Source organism: Danio aesculapii, chromosome 14 (genome assembly GCF_903798145.1).
Source record: "Danio aesculapii chromosome 14, fDanAes4.1, whole genome shotgun sequence".
NCBI classification, from domain to species: Eukaryota; Metazoa; Chordata; class Actinopteri; order Cypriniformes; family Danionidae; genus Danio; species Danio aesculapii.
Genome location: NC_079448.1, coordinates 36,326,143 through 36,346,191, shown reverse-complemented (window position 1 = coordinate 36,346,191; position 20,049 = coordinate 36,326,143). Strand labels below are relative to the sequence as shown.

The following is a 20,049-nucleotide window of genomic DNA, read 5'->3' as shown; positions in this document are numbered from 1 at the left end:
ATAATTCATATGTACATTTTCATATAGTAATTAATATTGCTGAAATTAATTTAAAAACTGGATAAATATAATTTAACACACATTTACACACGTAAATAAATAGACTCGGTCAAGGGCTACAAATCTGTGGATTTCTCCATGCGCAGATTCCGTGTGGACCTAGCTGTTGGCTATGTACAAGAGATCGTTCTGGTACTAAAATCTGTCTAGCCATGCAATATTCTAGCAGTATAAGCATAGGAACAACATTTGTATTACAGCATTCCGAATTACAGCAGAGTGAATGTTATGATAAAGGACTAATCTCAGCATAATGTATTTTTGACTTCAAATATGCAGTTTACTAAGTTTAGAAAGACAGCGTCTGAGAACATCCTTATCTTGGACACTTATATTGGAATCTACTGGTGACTTAGATGTATGTCTCTTTAGGGGCTGAACAAAGAAATATAATTTTGGGTACATACTGCAATATCTGGTCTCAGTAATCTATTACAAGCTTTTAGAGCAATTAGATTTGAGTTAGAGAGATATAATTGTATACATTTGATGCTATGTGGAATTGCGGCAATTGTACTTTTGGCTGATTAACTAAGCATCTTTTTGTTGTTGTTTATTATTCATAATTATTTTGTTTAATAAATTATATTTTATTTAATGGTAGCCATAGTAATTAATAAAAGATTGCAAAATAGTCTCTGTTTGTAGTGGTGATTGACAGTTTATTTTACATTGCTCCACCATCAGATGGTTGACAAGTTATGTACAGTGGTCCCTCACTATAACGCGGTTCACCGTTTGCAGCCTCGCAGTTTCGCGGATATTTTTGTGCAATTTACAGTGCATTGTGTTCTTCGCTCTGATTGGCTCTAGACCACTGTCAATCAATGTCCTCCGTGCCGTGTCTCCTGTACAGTACAGAATGCGCTCAGCTTGCCAAGTTTACATATTCGCTAGCAGTGTGACTGAAGTGCTGTACTGTATGTTTGCAAGTTTTCTACCCAATAAACTCCACAGTGTCAATTAAACATTCTGCACAGTCATCCAAAAGAAGATGCTAACAAGTGCACAAAAAGTTGGACTTCTGGACATGCTAAAGGTAGAAGTTACGCGGCTGTAGCGCGCCATTAAATAATAATTTATATTAATTAAAATATAAATAAATCTTCAGGAATAAATCTTCGCAGAATAAATAAATCTTCAGTTTGTTACATAAAGAATGAGGGAAATAGCATAAGAATGACAGCAGCAATAAGTTTCAACAAAGATGCAAAAAGGGTTGTGACCGCAGGAAAAATGTTAATGCCTGTCTAAGTAAAGTGTGTAGTGCTTCCCACTGGTTTGAAAAATACTTGCACTGTTTGTTTTCAATAAGTTAAAGAAAAAAAAAAGACTGAAATAAAAAGAAATACTTTTATGCAGGTAAAATCTGCTTCTCTCTCTCTTTCAAGTTCAAAGCAAACTTGAATACCAATGTGTTTTAGATGTGTATATAAAATAGCCTATGTAATAAATTAACATCATCAAATGAATAAAATAATCAGCAGATGAAAAATAAATGACAGAAAAGTTAATAAAAACAGACAATATCTCTAAAAATTATCATAATTACAAGATTAAAACGAGAAGATTTTTTTTTAAATAAGGCAAATGCGTTGATTATCCATTACTAATTGTGTACATATATTTTGCACCCAGTTTAGATGTAATTTCATCCTCTCCAAGTAAATAGTAAAGTTTTCTGAGTCGTTTAGGTCAGTGTTTCTCAACCACATTCCTGGAGGACCACTAGGTCTGCACATTTCCATGTCTCCTTAACCAAACACACCTGATTCAGATCATCCGCTTATTAGCAGAGTAATTAACTGTATTAAATTAACTGTAATGTGTGTGGCAGCCAAAGGAGACATCCAAAACATGCAGTGTTGGTGGGCCTCCAGGAACGTGGTTGAGAAACACTGGTTTAGATTAATGAATCTATTATTTACTTTTTCTCACGGTATCGGTGCTGTGTGTGCACTGTCAGCTGTGAAACCAGGTGGAAAGTAGTCTTTGATAAAAGAGTAATGCAAAAACGCATACGAGCTTTAGAAAGCAAAAGTTGAATTCCGGACATTTTAGGAGATTTAGAAACCCGGGCCGGGTTTCTAAAACAAATTTTTTCAGTCCCAAAAATGCACGTCTCTGTGGATCTGAAGAGCACGTGAAACTGTTTGCACGATTGTTGACAGGTCACAAATTTTAACAAAATTGAGCTGACTACTTCGCAGATTTTGCCTACTGCAGGTTATTTTTAGAATGTAACTCCCACGATTATCGAGGGTCCACTAGTAATTTCGCCACTAGTGATTTATGAACATCAATAGAAATTATATTTTGCAGACCTAATTTTTATAACGTTGCTCAAAGTACTTTATGAATAAATCATTAGTTTTATATACTTGCAACATTTCAGCTATTAATGAACTAAATAATATTTGCTGGATTGTTGCCAGTCCAGCTATGTTTGTTTATGCTTAAAGATGATATTTTATTAAAACCATCACTCACATGTTATTTTGGCAAGCTGATTTATGTGATTCATGCTTCGTGCTTCAGATTTTCTGTTAAGGGAACATAGTGAGCATCGGTGCTCCCTAATTTTCATGGTGCAAATGCAATATTACACTCATACTCATGCATTATTGCTCTATATCAAAACATTAATATAGAGGCATATCCCACTGCTACTCAGTTGATATTGCTCATTTAAGAGACTTCAGAATGTGACTGTCTCTATATATCAGACAGATAAAGTGTTTTTGTTTCAGCAGGATGTTGAAATGAGTCACAGTGCATGAGATGAGAGCCAGTGGTCACAAACACACACACATGCTGGAAGAGTTGGCACCCTGCATTGCATGAAGGGGCAGGCAGTTTGGGTGATGGCCATCCCTATCACTTCTGCTCCCCCTGTGCCCCTCAGGCAGCCCCTGCTGGGATTTGGGCCTTGGGCAGCGAACAGACTGCAACTTCAATCTGTTTAGTTGCGGGATTGAAACGTTGGAAAAATAACCTCGGCCAGAGCAAAGATATCAACAGCAGTGTATGATACAGCATTAAAATACACAGGGAAACCTGGTTCAAAACAGATTGAGGCCATTTTGCCTCCAACAGGGAGAGGAAAAGATATTCAACGTTCAAGGCAGCAGAGATAAAAAAAACTAAAAAAAAAAACGTCCCGCTGTTTGGTAAATGTCAGCGAGAGCCTTTGTGTGCATTGATTATCTGCCCCTTCAAAAAAGCCATCCGCACTATTTCCAGTCCACTGATGCACACAGAAACACATACTAATTGCTTTTCGGAAATTATTAATAAAGCCAGCTAGATGCTAACAATGTGACATGAGTGATGTCTGTATTGTAAATGCTCTTCTTTTGTTGTCTTCAGTTTGTTCACAGTTCTCCAAAGGAGTGTACGCAATCATTGGTGTCTACGACAGGAAGACCGTCAACATGTTGATGTCGTTCTGTGGTGCGCTACATGTCTGCTTCGTGACGCCCAGCTTCCCTATGGAAAACTCAAACCAGTTTGTCATCCAGCTGAGGCCTGAACTGCAGGACGCCCTGGTTGGTGTAATCGAGCACTACAGGTGGTCCAAGTTTGTCTACATGTACAGCTCGGACTCTGGTGAGGCCTGCTTTTTATCATCGAAATCTTTGTGTTTGTGGAGGATGTCTCTTTTCCTGATCTAGGTTCTTCCACACTAGGTATTCATTTTGAAGAATTGCACAATTGTGGTTATTACAAAATAATTCAAAATATTTTCTTTGAAAACGTTTAACTCTATCGCTTAGTTGACAACTAATGGTGCACTTAAGCAATGCAAGGACCTCCTCGCTCATTTCCTTGTTACAGACTGAAATATAAATTGTATAAAGAAAAAAATATAGCAGGCCTGCACAATTAATCGTTTTTAAACTGAAATCGTGAATTGAAAAGGTGTGATTCTCAAATTGTTTATTTGTTATAAATGCTCCCGTTGTTCTGTGCTTGAGTTTTGTTGATACATTTTCTTTGAACAGGTAAAATTAAAGGTACAGTTCAAATATCTGACTACTTGTATTAAATATATAAAATAATATATACATATATTTATGAATTATACATTTTAATATAGGAGGTTAGTTAAATCTAAAATTGTGCACCTGAATGAGACATTTGAGACAATTACACTATGCACCATGGTGCACCATGAATGTCATCAAAATGAATGTGAAAAATGTAACACAATTTACAGTAAATATAAAGGTTTTAAAGGTTTTATATATCTATATATAAGATGTTATATAGAAACAAAATGGTTTTAAATAAACAGTAGCATAGGGTAGAGTATTTTGTGAATATGCTTAGCCTTTCTTTGGTGCTGTTAAAACCACCAGCTCAAACCTTGTAGCTTTTTCTGAAATTATAAACAGCATTTTAAATCACAAATCACAATTTTGATCAGATAAATTGCAAATTGGATTTTTTTAATTATGCAGCCCTAAAATATGGAAATAAATACATGCTTGAATAAATTAATTTATATATATATATATATATATATATATATATATATATATATATATATATATATATATATATATATATATATAAATAAATAAATAAATAAATAAATAGAGTGCATAAAATGTAATTAAGGAAAAACAATGATTCACTCACTCACTCACTTAATCATTCATTATCCATCAGCTTAGTCCCTGATTTATCAGCAGTCACCACAGTGGAATGAACCACCAATTACCATATTTTACATTTAGGTTTAAATTTATACAAATAAATAGTCAAGCCCAAAGTAACTTATACCCCAGGTATGTTTGTGTGGGAGCGTGTGTGTATTTGTACCATCTTAGCCTCAAAGCAAATGTACTTTTGACAACACCAAAAGTAATATTTTTCAAACCATGATGAATAAATATGACTGTGTTTTCTTACACTTTATAAGGCAGATTTATATTTTGGCGTTCTTGGTATCAGAAAGTTTGAAATGATCAATAAAAAGTTTCTCTCTAAAGCACTCTTTAAAAGGCACAATGTATTATAAGCTTAATTTGCATATAACAGAGGCGTATTTGCAGCGCATGGGAATTTAAATGTGCGGCATGAGAATTTTAATACATGTGCTATAGTGAAGCTTTTAGTGCTTGGTTAAACTGGTTTCTGTGGGCTTAGTGAAGAGGATGCAGGTTATTGTGCTGAAATATCATGTCTGTTCAGTGATTTTTACCTTTTTGAATTCTCTTTTGAATACGGCTGGTTGGTTTTCTGAAACTGAAATTTTTACCACCGCATTGCCAGTGTGCACATTGAGTCAGCTTTTGTTCCCGGTTTGTTTGTGAACATGTTGGTGTGTAATGACAGATATTGATGTGACTCATGAGAGTTGCCTGCTTGTGTGTTGCTGCGATGAACAATAGTGTTCTGATCTGAGTGAATGCATCTCTCCCTGCACTTGGAGCTCATTTGTGCTTCTTTCTCTGTGGAGATCTGCCAGAATAAAATCATTGTGCCAGCGTAAAATGTATCCAGCTGAAGGCTGGGGAAAGAAAATCCCAATACCAAAGCACCCCCACACATGGTTTCATTGTCATTCCAAGAAGGGTCCAGATCTAACTTTTCTGCCACACACGCCAATGGCGATGAATAGAGAAAGTTTGCCAACCAATAAATATTTATTTCAAGCCTTACAATTGTATTTAGTTTTATTTTTTATTAAAGAATATATATTCAGTGAGTTTTTCTCAAAGCAATAGTTAACCCAGCAATGCAGAAAAATCACATTTCGTCCCCAAAAATCCTCCCAAAAAAGTTTTCCCATGTTCCAATGGTAGAAGAATAGCTTCTTTTGTATTAGAAGTAAATAAGGACAGAACAATTATTTTGTTTTGCCAAATATTCTACAAATGTTACACCATATGGTTTTGAAGAAATAAAAATCTCTTGGCGTTAATGATGCCATGATACTGGAATTTCAACACAATACCTTGAACAAAGTTTTTTGTTTATTTTAACATCCTGATTCCCTTGTATTTTGTATTTTATCAGTCTAAATAACCATAACATAAATAGCCAGGTCCATCACGTTTTAGGGTCTCCTTCAAACATTTCCGTTGTGCTCCATGCTATTTGCAAGTGTTGTGAGAAAAAGCAGCTCGTTGTCATCAATTTTTTTGTGTTCTGAGAAAATGCAGCACGTTTTATTAATTTGTTTGCATTGTGAGAAAATGCAGTGTGTTTTTTAAAATTGTGTTTGCGTTGTGAGAGTTTGCAACACGTGTGCTGTCAAACAGATGAAGAAGTTTAATCAGTTTGATGGTGTTTTTTTTTCACTTTGAGCTCTCTCAGCCACCGTACAAATAAATACAAATTCGTTTAGCAGTGCTTTAGCAGTATTTTCGAAGGGTACAGAAAATAAATTATCAAATGTTAAATAACACTATACAAAACAGTAGTCATCACTGAATAAAAAGTAATACTGATTCCTCTGTTAAATCTAACATTTTTCATTCAAGTTCTGTGAGTGTTTTTCTTTTAGTTTATTAGGCAATGATGAGGAAAAACTCATCACTCAAAAAACGAATTCACAAATCCAGTGTTTTCTTTTTAACCGTTTATGCCTAGTTCAAACTGCACGATTTTCAAAGTAGTTTTCACACTGCATGACTATCTGGACTAGCATTTCGTTGCTGCTTTGTTTACACTGCAAGATGGTTTGGCAACAAGGGGTTTCACATTGCCTGACTTTACAAAAGGAAGAGTTGCCGACAGCTTTGTCTCGTTCTGCAACCACATCTCTCACAACCAAACACACGCGAGACATGACACAGAAACAATGCGAGGTTACGTAGTATATCTTTATTTATTAACCACATAATGAGAAGAAGCCATTAGTGGGGTAGAAAATGCACTTATTTTGCTCACCTGGCTTTTGAAGGGAATTATCAATTTCTCCTCAACTTTTTTTTTTTCCGATCCAGTTGTGATATTGCTCAGATGACACATCAAACAGACAAATTTACACTGGTTTTTCCTCCATTTCTTGGGTCCAAATAGACTGAAAACAAGCTCCCCCAACCTCCCGCTGGCCTACAGATACCCATACTAGTGGATGCTGCTCTCTCGTTGGCTGTAGGTGATCACCGATGTTATTTTCAATCAGAACACAATTCACACGGCATGATTTTGCCGACAGGTCCAGATATTTAGCATGCCAAATATCTCATGAGTGTCAGCGACTCATCTGCGATTTGCTCAGATCGTGGCTGATAGTTCACATTGTGTGATTGTTACTTACGTGAACGAGCACCAATTTGCCTGTGATCACACCTGCATTTGTCGGCAATTTCTCAACCTGTCGGCGAGTCAAAATCTAGGCTAAAATCATGCAGTCTGAACTTGGCATTATGTTCACTTAATACATGACTGGTTGTGGATACAAATATACACGTGTATTTTGGCATACCTGTGTGTGTTCACTAAAAGATGTGAAAGAGAACTTAATTAACACACTGTTGTTTTCTTGATTTATTTATTTTTTTTTAATGTAAGAAATCTTTATAACATTTTAGGTTGAGCTCAGAGAACTGTACAAAATCCAACCGGTTCAGTTAAAAATATGTCTTATAAATACCTGTCAACCCTCCCATTTTTCCCGGGATTCTCCCGTATTTTACACTTCTATCCCGCTATCATTCCGTAAAGGTATTTTCTCATAATTCTTCCGTATTTTCAATCTTTCCATGAAGGGTGGCAATAAACATCAAAGAGCCGATCCTCCCTATGCACAACCCATACCGCCGCACCACTAGGGGATGCCCCTTGCTCTTAAAAGTGAATCTGTTCTGTGCTTTCAGTTTATTTAGGCATGAAAACACTTTGAAATAAATATAAAAATGGCACAATTCATTTCCTTTTTATTACAGACACTGTTGCCCCTATGCAGTCCTCAAAACAATCAGTTCCCGTATCGGTGGGTGACTATCAGACGTGCTGCATAGTGATGAATATTCTTTACATGCGATTTGATGCTGAGCTAAAGTGGACACTGAGTTTTGCATGTATGTTTGAACAGACATATAGTTGAAGTCAGAAATATTAGCCCACCCTGGGGGGTAACTCTAACCCCATCCCCACTCCCCCACCCACTCTACCCACCCAACCCATAACATTTTTAGAGTAACACCTCTGTTATTCAGTGTAATCAAACGAAAAATCTAAATCAGAGATTTATTCACTGCTCTTTAATCAGAATGTTTAAATTATACAGTGAAGAAAAGGTTAATGAGATTTGATAACTTGATAAAAAAATTTTATAACAGTTACTGATTTTAATAGGCTAAACTGTTTGCTAAATTATCAGCAGCTTTTTCTAATGTATAGTATTTATTCTATCCTTTGTAAATAATAATAAAAATATATTACTGACCGTTTCAACAGTGTATTTGCAATAAAACAGCCCCAGATGAACATATGTTGTAGTATGGGGATTTTTTGGGGGGTGGTGGTCCCAATGTTGACAGGTATGGCCTTATATTGCCTTCTAAGAACTCCTAAGGATCCAACCAGCCAAGTAATGGCTAACCCAATTTTGTACTTGCATTTGGCACCTGGCGAGTGTTAATTTTGGAATCTGTCGCCACGTGCCATCCCACAGCATGAAAAGTTTCAATGCCTGTCTCTATGCGCTTCAAAATAACTACTTGAAATTCCCAGAGTTGCTCTAGAAAAGTCACGGACATCCGGTGCTGCTCCCTGAGCAGGTAGAATCTGACACACCTGTCAGCACCAGGTGTGTAAAACCCCCTGGCCCCCCCGTAGCCAATGGGCTGCAGTGTCCCCATAATGTGTCACCATCTGTCACAGACGCTCAGCTCAGCCGACCATGATGGGAGCATGGCGCAATCTGCACATTACAGCTTTTGTTGTTGTTGAAGAAATATAGTTCTTTTTACCACCAGCTTTTCTCGCCGTTGTCAGTCATGTCATCTCTCTACGCACACAATAGGTTTGATGCCTGCCTGTATGCGCGCCACGGGTGTCCGGGTGATGGTTTTATCTTGTGGAAGCGCTGAGGGCTCTGGGTTAAGATTGTAGGATCATTAACTCTGTGACTGAGAGGAACCAAACTGCAGGAATCCATATCACCAGCCTCTTGTTGCCTAGATACAGCGCTGCACTGTCGACAGGGTTATTTTAAGCCTTTTAAGGACATACGTGTGAGAGTGTATGTAGCCCGTATGTGAACCCAGCCACTTCCTATGCGTATGAAATCCGCCCGCTGTATTGTTTCCATGTTGGCGTGGTGCTCAACTGGCACCACAGCACGCCAGATGAGTGGGAATGAGGCTAAGGAGAGACGTCTTCCCCCGCTGGCCCTGTTTCTCTGTGTGCATCGGGAGCCATTTGTTCGGCCTGCTGGGAGTGTGAGCTCCTTAATGTCAAATCACCCTGCGGTCTTAAAGTGGTCCAGCTGTACTCACACTGAGTCGAGCAGGAAGCAACACTGGCTCGGATGCACAGGGGTCAAAGGGCAAGTGCTCAAAACAGAGGCACACACAAGCAGAGGAGGGAATCAATATCCCTCGCTCACGCCGTCAATATGGGATTTCTTCACTTGGGAATTCAAGGATTTTGAATTGTTTTTCAAAACTTCTCTGAAAATATTATTTGTTTTTGACTAGTTGACCTTTTTTTCTGTGTTTTCTGTATTTTGTATAATAACTTTAACAATAAATCAGTGTTCGGTTCTCAGCTACAACAAAAAATTGTACACAAACTGTAATTCTGGACTGTTTAGCATTCACACTGTTATATTTATGTCCAAACCTAAAGATTCTGACATGTATTTTGTGACGAAACGCACTACATATCCAAAACAAAACTTTGGTTAATGGTAAATATGCAAAAATAAGCAACACATTAGTTTAAGAACCAATTCTCAGTATTAACAAAGTCCCTTATAGGCAAGTCATTTCACTCGACGACCATTTTTGAAACACCATTCGGGCAGTATTCTCGCATTCTGTATGAATAGGGAAACATCAGATTCTCCAAAACTGTTTGCCAAGCTTACGATAACATTACATATTTGGAATCACTAATAAAATTAAGGAACAACTGTATCATAAGTTTAATTTCTAACCATTTCATTCAAACAAAATCAGCATTTTTTCAGGTTGCCCGAGCTAATGCACATGTGCAAGGAACGAGATCACAACCCCAACCTCATTTAAGGCCGTGTTACACATTATCATCCTCTGGATAATGCTTTGTCAGATCGCTCTGCTCTTTTGAAGTAATTCACAACTTGGTCTTGATGGTACTGTAAATCTCCTCTAGAAATGACAGCGACTCTTTGTTTACAAGTTTGTGGGCATTCTTCTAGTTGCTGTCATGTGATATGTGTTTGACAGGATGGACTGTACCTTTTGTTAGTTTCATACACAATTTATCCAGGGGTGCCCAAACTCGGTCCTGGAGAGCCAGTGCTCTGCATATTTTAGTTCCAACCTCAATCAAACACACCTGAACCAGCTAATCAAGTTCTTATTAGATTTACTAGAAACGCCCAGGCAGGTGTGTTGAAGGAAGTTGGAGCTAAACTATGCAGGACATCGGCCCTTCAGGACCGAGTTCGGGCATCCCTGGATTAATCCAATGTATATTCAGAAACATATTATTGTAAAGCATCCTACAGAAAATATTCATTTAAAAGAGACAGTGACAGATTGCTGTCAGAAAATGACAGAAAATCAAACAAACATGTAGGATTTTTTTCTTTAGTGTTCCTCAGTTTAAAGGAAGACATGCAGTTTAAAAATCACATGACGAGACTGAAGCAAATTCTGGTTATTTTTTTATTTTTTATTTTTTTTATATATTTTTTTATTTTATTTAATTTTTATTTTATTTTATTATTATTATTTTTTTTCTTATTAATCAAGGGTCGTTACAGCAGAATGAATCGCCAACTATTCTGAGTATATTTTCTCAGTATATATATCCACTTCGTATATTTTATGCAGCGGATGCCCTTCCAGCCACAACCCAGCACTGGGAAACACCCATACACTCTCACATTCACACACACACAGATAAACTCCACACAAAAATGCCAACTGACTCAGCCGGGGCTCGAACCACTAAGCCACATTTAATTTAATTTAATTTAATTTAATTTAATTTAATTTAATTTAATTTAATTTAATTTAATTTAATTTAATTTAATTTAATTTAATTTAATTTAATTTAATTTCCTTCTGCTTAGTTCATTATTTTTCAGGGGTCGTCACAGCGGAATGAACCACCAACTATTCCGGCATATGCTTTATGCAACGAATGCATTTTATTTTATTTTATTTTATTTTATTTTATTATTTTTTAGATCATAATATGTGTGTTTTTGTTTTTCTTTCTTTCTTTTTCATCTGCAGCCCTTTAAAATGTTTCCTTTTACTGTCCCATGATTAAAACAAAGTCACAAAGTCAAGTTCTGGAATGAGATGAAAGTGAATAGGCTATAACGGGATTTCCATTTCGCTGTGAACTAATTCTTTAACTTCAGAATGTGTAGTCCCTGTTGTAGTGTATAGTGGAGACACCGTTCTGGCACAGCTGCTGCTTCCCGTGATTTATTTTGTGGTCCATCCCACCCCATAAATGATACATTTATTCCTGTTATCTCTGCTGCGGGATCCATTGGTTCCATAAATTATAAAGCTTGCATCCTTGTCGTTGCTTTCCTTTTAATTACAGCTTATGCAACAGCTGTGTGGTGTTGCATTAAAACAAAGGAGGCAACGTTTGAGAGCATTCTTGTTTTCTTTGGGATCAAAACATAAAACAAACCTGAGTAAGTCCATTAAACATTTCATAAACAATTTCCATATAAATACTCACAGGGGAGTTGCTGTGTTTAATGTCTCTTTGTATAGCTTGCCATAATTTACAGCAGGCCGAGGCTTTTGTAGTCAGTTTTTGAGCAGGATTTGGGGCTTGTGACGTTACTTTGATAAACTTGGGCTTGTTTGTGAAGTACTCGCACAGCAAAAAAGCATAGATGGCTGTGGACGCATGCGGTTGAGTGTTTGGAGAGGGTTTGATGCGTTTGGAGGAGCTGGCCGTGGTGCTGGAGTACTGAGAACACAAGAAGCATAAGCTGCTCTCAGCCGCAGCATAATAAGAGCAATCATGTGCGCTTGTGCTTTCAGCTGTCATCACGTCATGCGATCAGATGACCCTTCACAATGGTTTCGTTATTATGAGATGAAGCTGCTTTTGGCAGTGTGTTATGAGACCAAGTGAACAGCAATTTAAGGACTTACAGTATGAAGGCAGCTCTAATAAGTTGATAGGAGTATTTTGCTTTTCTTTTCCTTTTTACAGTAACTTAGTATTTTTTCTCAACCAGTATAAAATATTTTTATCAGGTTTTTATACTGTGTGTTTTTTAAAACCAAGACTCACCAATGCTGAATTTATTCTGAAATACACACACACACAGAGAGAGTGTGTGGGGGCCACAAACACATACATACACACCCTTTCTGTTAATCTCTCTCTCTCACACACAAATACATACATACATACTGTACACACATATATACACTCACTGGTCACTTTATTAGGTACACCTGTCAAACTGCTCATCAACACAAATTTCTAATCAGCCAATCACATGAGAGCAATTCAATGCATTTAGGCATGTAGACATGGTCAAGACGATCTGCAGCAGTTTAAACTGAGCATCAGAATGGGGAAGAAAGGGGATTTAAGTGACTTTGAATGTGGCATGGTTGTTGGCGCCAGATGGACAGGTCTCAGTATTTCAGAAACTGCTGATCTACTGGGATTTTCACGCACAACCATCTCTAGGGTTTACCGAGAATGGTCCGAAAAAGAGAAAATATCCAGTGAGCAGCAGTTCTGTGAGCGCAAAAGCCTTGTTGATGCCAGCGGTCAGGGAAGAATGGCCAGACTGGTTCAAGCTGATAGAAAAGCAACAGTAGGTCAAATAACCACTCGTTACAGCCAAGGTATGCAGAAGCAGTGGCGGTTCTAGAGAGGGTCCAGGATGGGCTGGTGCCCCCGTGTCAACGAGCTTGTCCCCTCTTCTGGCCCCCCTAAATTTGGATATGTATTTTTGTCACAATTAAAATGCCACGAGAAGCAAGATCAACCATCAGTGGCAGACGGAGATATGACTGAGGGCTCTCTCGCATGCTCCCAGTATCCCGTGCACTCGCTCTCTCTGCTTTCCCTTGACTTTTGTCAGTGACGGTGCTGCATGCACCAGTTTCCCACATTCCTCAGAAATTAAGCCTCAAATTGACACAGGTAATAAAAAAAATTACTTCAGTCATGTTCTTGTGATCAAAATGTCCACTGTTGATTAAATTAGACTTTTGTTTCCAATGGCGATTTTAAAACGTTTAATATAGGTAGTCCTTGGCTATGCAGAGGCTATTATAAATCAGAAATTGAGTCTACATATTTTACGTTATGAAATGCAGTCTTGAATTTACAAACAGTCGGCAAGTACCGGAGAACAGATGTAACACATTGATAAAATTTAGTTTTCATCACACTCGTGTAAAAGTAAGATTCAGCTCATCTAGTTTGCCTTCATTTATTTTTGTTTTTAGTCTTGAACAAGTCTTGAAACACATAATTTTTTTTTTTGTACACGTTTTTAAACATAATAGTTTAACACATTTCTATTAACTGCATTTTGCCTTTCCCATGGTAACATTTAGTGCATAATATTTTACTAGTTATTGTGCAAGATGTATTCAGATTAAAGTATAATTTAAAGACTTAATTAGGTTATGTTAACTAGGAACGTTGGAATAATTAGTCAAGTTATTTTATAACTGGTTTGTTGTGTAGACAATCAAAAAAAAAAACAGTAAATATTACTTATGGAGGCTAATAATACTGACCATTGAGCATCAGCAACCTTCTTGCTGTGAGGCGACAGTACTAAAGAATTCAGCCACCGTGTTGCCCTGTGCTAACATTTTGTAGGTATTAATAGCTACAAATCACATTGTTTCTAATTTAGAGATTTTCATTGGGGTTTTAAAAGAACGTTGATTGCTCCTTTGCGGTTGCACACATGCATCTCTGAGTCCACTGCCAAGATCAATGTCTACACTAATGTCTCATTCTCCACTTTTCTGGATCTTCCTGGCAGCTTTTTCGGAATTTGCAGCCAATAAAGTGGCATTCAGATGCTCAGAGGTGGCTGGAGATAACAGAGTGTCGATACTAGAATCCCACAAAGCTCCCGAGTTGCTTCCAAATGACTTAATGAATTGGTTTAGGCATTGCATCACATTCTTATTTACACATTACGTTTTATGCAAGATTTCACATTAACCAGTCTTCCTTCTAATGTAGCTCTGTATTTCAGAATAGAATAGAATAGAATAGAATAGAATAGAATAGAATAGAATAGAATAGAACAAAACAGATTACAATAGAATAGAACAGAACAGATTAGAATATAATAGAATTGAATAGAATAGAACAGAACAGTTTAGAAAAGAACAAAATAGAATAGAATAGAATAGAATAGAATAGAATAGAATAAAACAGAACAGATTATAATAGAATAGAATAGAATAGAATAGAATAGAATAGAATAGAATAGAATAAAATAAAACAGATTAGAACAGAATAGAATAGAATAGAATAGAATAGAATAGAATAGAATAGAATAGAGTACAATACAATAAAACAGAACAGATTAGTATAGACTAAAATATAATAGAATTGAATAGAACAGAATAGATTAGAACAGAATAGAATGGAATAGAACATATTAGAATAGAACAGAACAGATTAAAATAGAATAGAATAGAATAGAATAGAATAGAATAGAATAGAATAGAACAGATTAGAATAGAATAGAATAAAACAGAACAGATTAGAATATAATATAATAGAATTGAATAGAATAGAACAGAACAGTTTAGAATAGAACAGAACAGAATAGAATAAAGTAGAACGTAACAGATTTGAATAAAATAGAATCTTTATTGTCATTGTACAGTTACAATGTAATTAAGTGCAAACATTAGGTTTACAAATATGCATAAACATTACAACATTTGCAAAGTAATACAAGACATATCAAAGTTAATATTACTGAACAAAAACACAAAGGGCATAGACATCATCTGCATAGTTTGAATATCAAATTATGAATGATTTGATGTAACAATTACGTTAAGGAAAGAATATTGCACAAATGGATTGTTTAGACCAGTATTGTACATTGGATTGTTAATTAATTTGTGTTGCCCATTTTATGAAGTGTTCAGTACTGTAATGCACAGTCAGTGTTAGGTGAAGGCATTTTCCAGTGCTTTTGTATAATTTATTTCCAATTTCCAAATCTAACATTGAGAAATAGAATATAGCGAAAATGATACAGAGAGCAGCAGCTTTCATTTCTGCTCTGAAAGGCTCAAAACTCCACTAAATGCTCTCGATTTGTGTTGAGACTGGTAAGAGAACACTGCTTTTTACATTTTCCACTTTCAAACTGAAACGATGTCTTTAAAGGAGAGAAAGCAATCCAGTCAAATGTGTTTTCGACTTCTTTGGAAAATGACCAAAAGTGGATCTAAATGCAGAACAAGGTTATTATAGTTAATGAAAATGAACGAAAAAAACAAAAACTAGAATTGAAAAAACATTTTTGTTAACTGAAATAAATATAAAAACAAGTCCCTTGTTGAAAACTGAAACTGTATTCTGTACATACAAAACTAAAATTATAGCAAAAATGTTCATTTCATTTTCCTCTTTGTAAATGGATTTAATACAGACTTTAAGCCTTTTAGAAGTAAATCTTTTTGCTTCGTGCTGCCAGGTGTTTGACCTGTACGGCACCTCAGAGTCTGTAATCCTGATGCCATTGGCCAGATCAAGCCGGTCCTCCTTCAGTCATCCTCGCTGTTGCTCCCACAACAAAAACAAGACAGGACATGACACCATGACACTTAAAAGTATTAATTTAACACATTCATGCCCAATAATAGGTTTTATTTCTGTTTTAAGCGATCATGATCGAATCGTTCTTTTTGTCGAATCAGATCTTCTAAGTGAACCGGTTGAATTAAATTACCAAATTGGACTGAATCATTTAAAACGATTCGCGTCTCCAGTAATGTTAAACAGTTATCCACAAACAACTTACCTTTTACTTGCCTATCTCCAAATAATCCAATATATACTGAGTTATTCAGTAGAACAGTACACTGAGATCAGATTTGAGAACCGTGAACTGATAATACTGCACATGCATGATTCAGCAGATGGTGAACCGAACACAAACAGTACATGACAGCCTGCTGTGACTGAACTAAACTTGAACAACTGCAGTGCAGGTAAACCGAGGGCTTAAATGAGAGGATCTGGCAAAACATAAGTTCATAACATATTTCACAACAGAAAGTCGTAATGTTTTAACTGACGGAAATTATGATTGCTTGCTACATATTTTTAAAATGTTAAGTTCAAACATCCGGTTCGCGTTAAGGATCCAAACTTTTCATCACTACTGTGTATTTAACCTCAGAAGCAGCCTTGAACACATATTTTACTTAAGACTGCTATCTTGTTGGCTGTTGTATTTGAATTTAGAGGATGGGTAGATGATAGTGATAGATGGTAGTGTTCTTGTGTCTTTGGTTGAGTTTTTATTATACAACATTTATTCTGATGATTTTGTATCTTGCACCTAACAAACACTAATACTGAAACTAATAAAACTAAAATAAAACTAAGCAATTTCAAAATATAAAAACTAATAAATCTGCCTCTAAAAAGTAAATAAAACTAACTGAATTTAAAAACAAAAAGACGAAAAAAAAAACTAAAACTAATGAAAAATCCAAAATTATTATAACCTTGATGCAGAAAAGCTTTGTCCACTTGCTTCTTAATACTCTATAAAATAAATAACAAAAATGACATTTATACTTAAAACAATTAATGCAATTAATTACCTCAACTTTTACCTCAAGCTGTGCCAAACTAATTTTTTCCTCTTCGTTTGTATTTCAGGACTGTCTGTTCTGCAGAAGGTTCTGGACACAGCAGCAGAACATAACTGGCTGGTGACCTCTGTGAACGTGGAGACAATGACAGAGGCGTCCTTTCTCAAAGTGTTCCAGGATCTGGACAAAAAGAAGGAGGGCCAGATCATCATCGATTGCGAGCTGGAGAGACTCACCTCCATTCTGAAGAAGGTAATTGGCTTCCAGTACATTCTCTTGAGTGCTTGGGATTCAAATTCTGGATCCAAAATGAGAATTTTCTTTCTTAAACACTGGGGAACCAGTCTTTTTTGGTGGAGGGTATTGTAATGGTAATTTTATTTATTTTTTTATTTTTTTAATTAAGGGGGTCTTTTGTTTTGTTGTATTTCCTTTAGTACACGTATTTGCAGTTTGAGCACAAAAAGGTACAAGATGTAAAGCCACCATCATAATCTGGGAAAGGGGGCGAGGAGCAGCAGCTCATTTGCATTTAAAGACATATAAACATCAGTTTTCACTTTAACCATATAGACATTGCATAATAAATAAGAAGGAATAATCTGTGATATATTATGAAGTTTTGAGAACATACACTGTAAAAAATTATATGATCAATTAATCCTGACACATGTTTTAGTTCATTGTAACCAAGTTAATCATGTTCTAACTGAATTTTATAAGTTACACAAGCTGCTTTAAGTCAGTTTAACATAATATAAGCTCAATGAACCCATAACTTTAATTTGATTCAACTTAAAAATGTAAGGCAACCAGGATTTTTTTACAGTGTAGACACACATCTGAGGCTTTGTTACATCCAAATGATGTATCGAGTCACTGAAAGCAAATCTTGTAGAAAACTCCTGTCAGGGTGGAGATTTTAAGCATTGGGGTCTGTGTAGTCCTGTAGCAAGTTTTTGCCTTGTCCATGTCATAATTTCCTTTGTATTGTATCTGATGTGGTTGACCTAAATCAAAACACGTCTCCTAATAACTCTAATAACGGTACTTGTTGACAGCCAACTGTAATCAATAATAATCCTTTTTTGAGGCTTCTGATTAGCCAGCATGTCTTCATCTTTGGCATAATATGTTTAAAACTGTAAACTGGCAAAATGTTGTATAATTTAAAATATTGTTGCATTGTGGCATAGTTATGAATTGCACAAACCTCATAAATGACTCAATAATTTGACAATTGGCAAATTTTGACAAAAAATACTATTGATTCTTTAACATTTTTTGCAAATAAAATAAAATGAAAACACATATTCACACTCTGACCATTAAAAACTGGAGAATTAAGCTGGAATTTATTTGATTGGCCTGTAGCCAAAAATGAGACTATTGTTATTTTTTCATCTTAAAAATGAGGGCTGATAAAACATACAGAACATCATCAATATCAAACACTGGGGGTCAATTCGGCCACTTGTAGTTGTTACTATTTCTAATTACGCCTGCTATCCCTAATTACCACAGTTGTAAACCACCTAAGCATGTCTTTCAATTAGGACAGCTAGTTAGTCATCATTAAGGCTGCTAATATCCTTGCCATTATGAATATACATCAGAAAGCATCTGCAGGCTCAGATGACTCAACTTAAAGTGCAGTTCAGCGCTGGAGTACTGAAGACTGTGACCGCTCTTATCAGATAGGGTGACCAATGCAACAGGCACAGGGATGCGCTCTCTCTCTCTCTCTCTCTCTCTCTCTCTCTCTCTCTCTCTCTCTCTCTCTCTCTCTCTCTTTCTCTCTCTCATAGAGCGCCAAGGACAGAGCAGATAAATAACACTGAGCTGACATTTGGGGTTGGCAGTGGAGCCATAGTGACGCGTCACTTTCCCTGTCACCTTTCTCCGCTGCCTGGAGGAGGAGGAAGCGTCCTGTTACTGTAATTAATGAGAGCGTGCCTTTTCTTCTCTTTCTTTCCTTTCCTCTATTTCATGACTCAAACCGAAGACCCTCGACAGGCCATGTTGTGTTATTGATAGCACATTCCCCGCAGTTTAGGCCATTGCATCATTTGGTAGCAATTTGCACAGCACGTCTAGACAAAAAATTTTCCTCTTTGAAAGCTATCATCCATCATCACGCGTCCGCAAATCACACCGTAAAACAACATTGGTGTAATTTTCCCCATACTTTGATTCACACTCTTTCACTTACACCAGAGGCCAGGCAGTTTAATTGAGGAAAAACTGCTCTCTTAGCATGCAAGGTTTTAGTTGAGAAATATTTTCCCTTTTTTTTTAGAACCCAGTAGACTGACAAAGATATTTAATTCTAGGCTGCAGCTTTATATATCACATCATTATTTCTACTAGCTTTTTCAAATCAGTGGCAAGCAGTATCCCCAAAAAAGGGGACAGTTTTATTTCTAGATTGCTTTTTAATGTCAAAGATGAGCGTACACCATCAGCAAATGATGTCAATTTTACAAGATGTGCTTCTGCTGCAAATTTTATGTCATCTAAAGCTACGGTCACACTGGGCTTTGTGGGTGCGAAATTCTGTCGTGCGGCGCTACGAAAAGGGGCGGGATTAAATAAGATAATTAGACATTTAAAAAAGCCAACGATTGCTCAATATTTTACATTTCTGTCCAGAGAGGTCTTGTTTTAATCCTCAATTGGTCTCACGCAGTCAAGTAATGCGATTTCGCAGGTCAGAGTTCACCAAGCTTGAACTTTGCACCGCAGCGAGCTGCGAAACTTAACGCATGACCCTGCGTTTCCGGTCTGATGCATTCGCGTGCGTATGAATGGAAGTCGATGGGAGGAAAAGTGTGACCGCAGCTTTAGTAAGATACTATCAGATACATCACCTGAAAGCTCAATTAGATAGTTCACCCAAAAATTCGCTAATTTGCTTACCGTTAAGTCATCGAAAAGTGACTTCTTTAGCAGAATATTCAAGAAGATTATTAGCAGATAATTTGGTTGTATTGATGAT

At 36.5% G+C, this 20,049-nt stretch overlaps 1 protein-coding gene across 3 annotated transcripts in view; it reads left to right on the top strand.

Annotated features, from left to right (window-relative positions):
- gria1a (glutamate receptor, ionotropic, AMPA 1a) overlaps positions 1 to 20,049 on the top strand; it is a 146,162-nt gene that overhangs the window by 31,209 nt on the left and 94,904 nt on the right. For all 3 annotated transcript variants that reach the window (XM_056472346.1, XM_056472343.1, XM_056472345.1), the window contains exons 3-4: positions 3,430 to 3,669; positions 17,119 to 17,303. In XM_056472346.1, the coding sequence (XP_056328321.1) occupies positions 3,430 to 3,669; positions 17,119 to 17,303 (425 nt within the window). The remainder of the gene's footprint in view (positions 1 to 3,429; positions 3,670 to 17,118; positions 17,304 to 20,049) is intronic.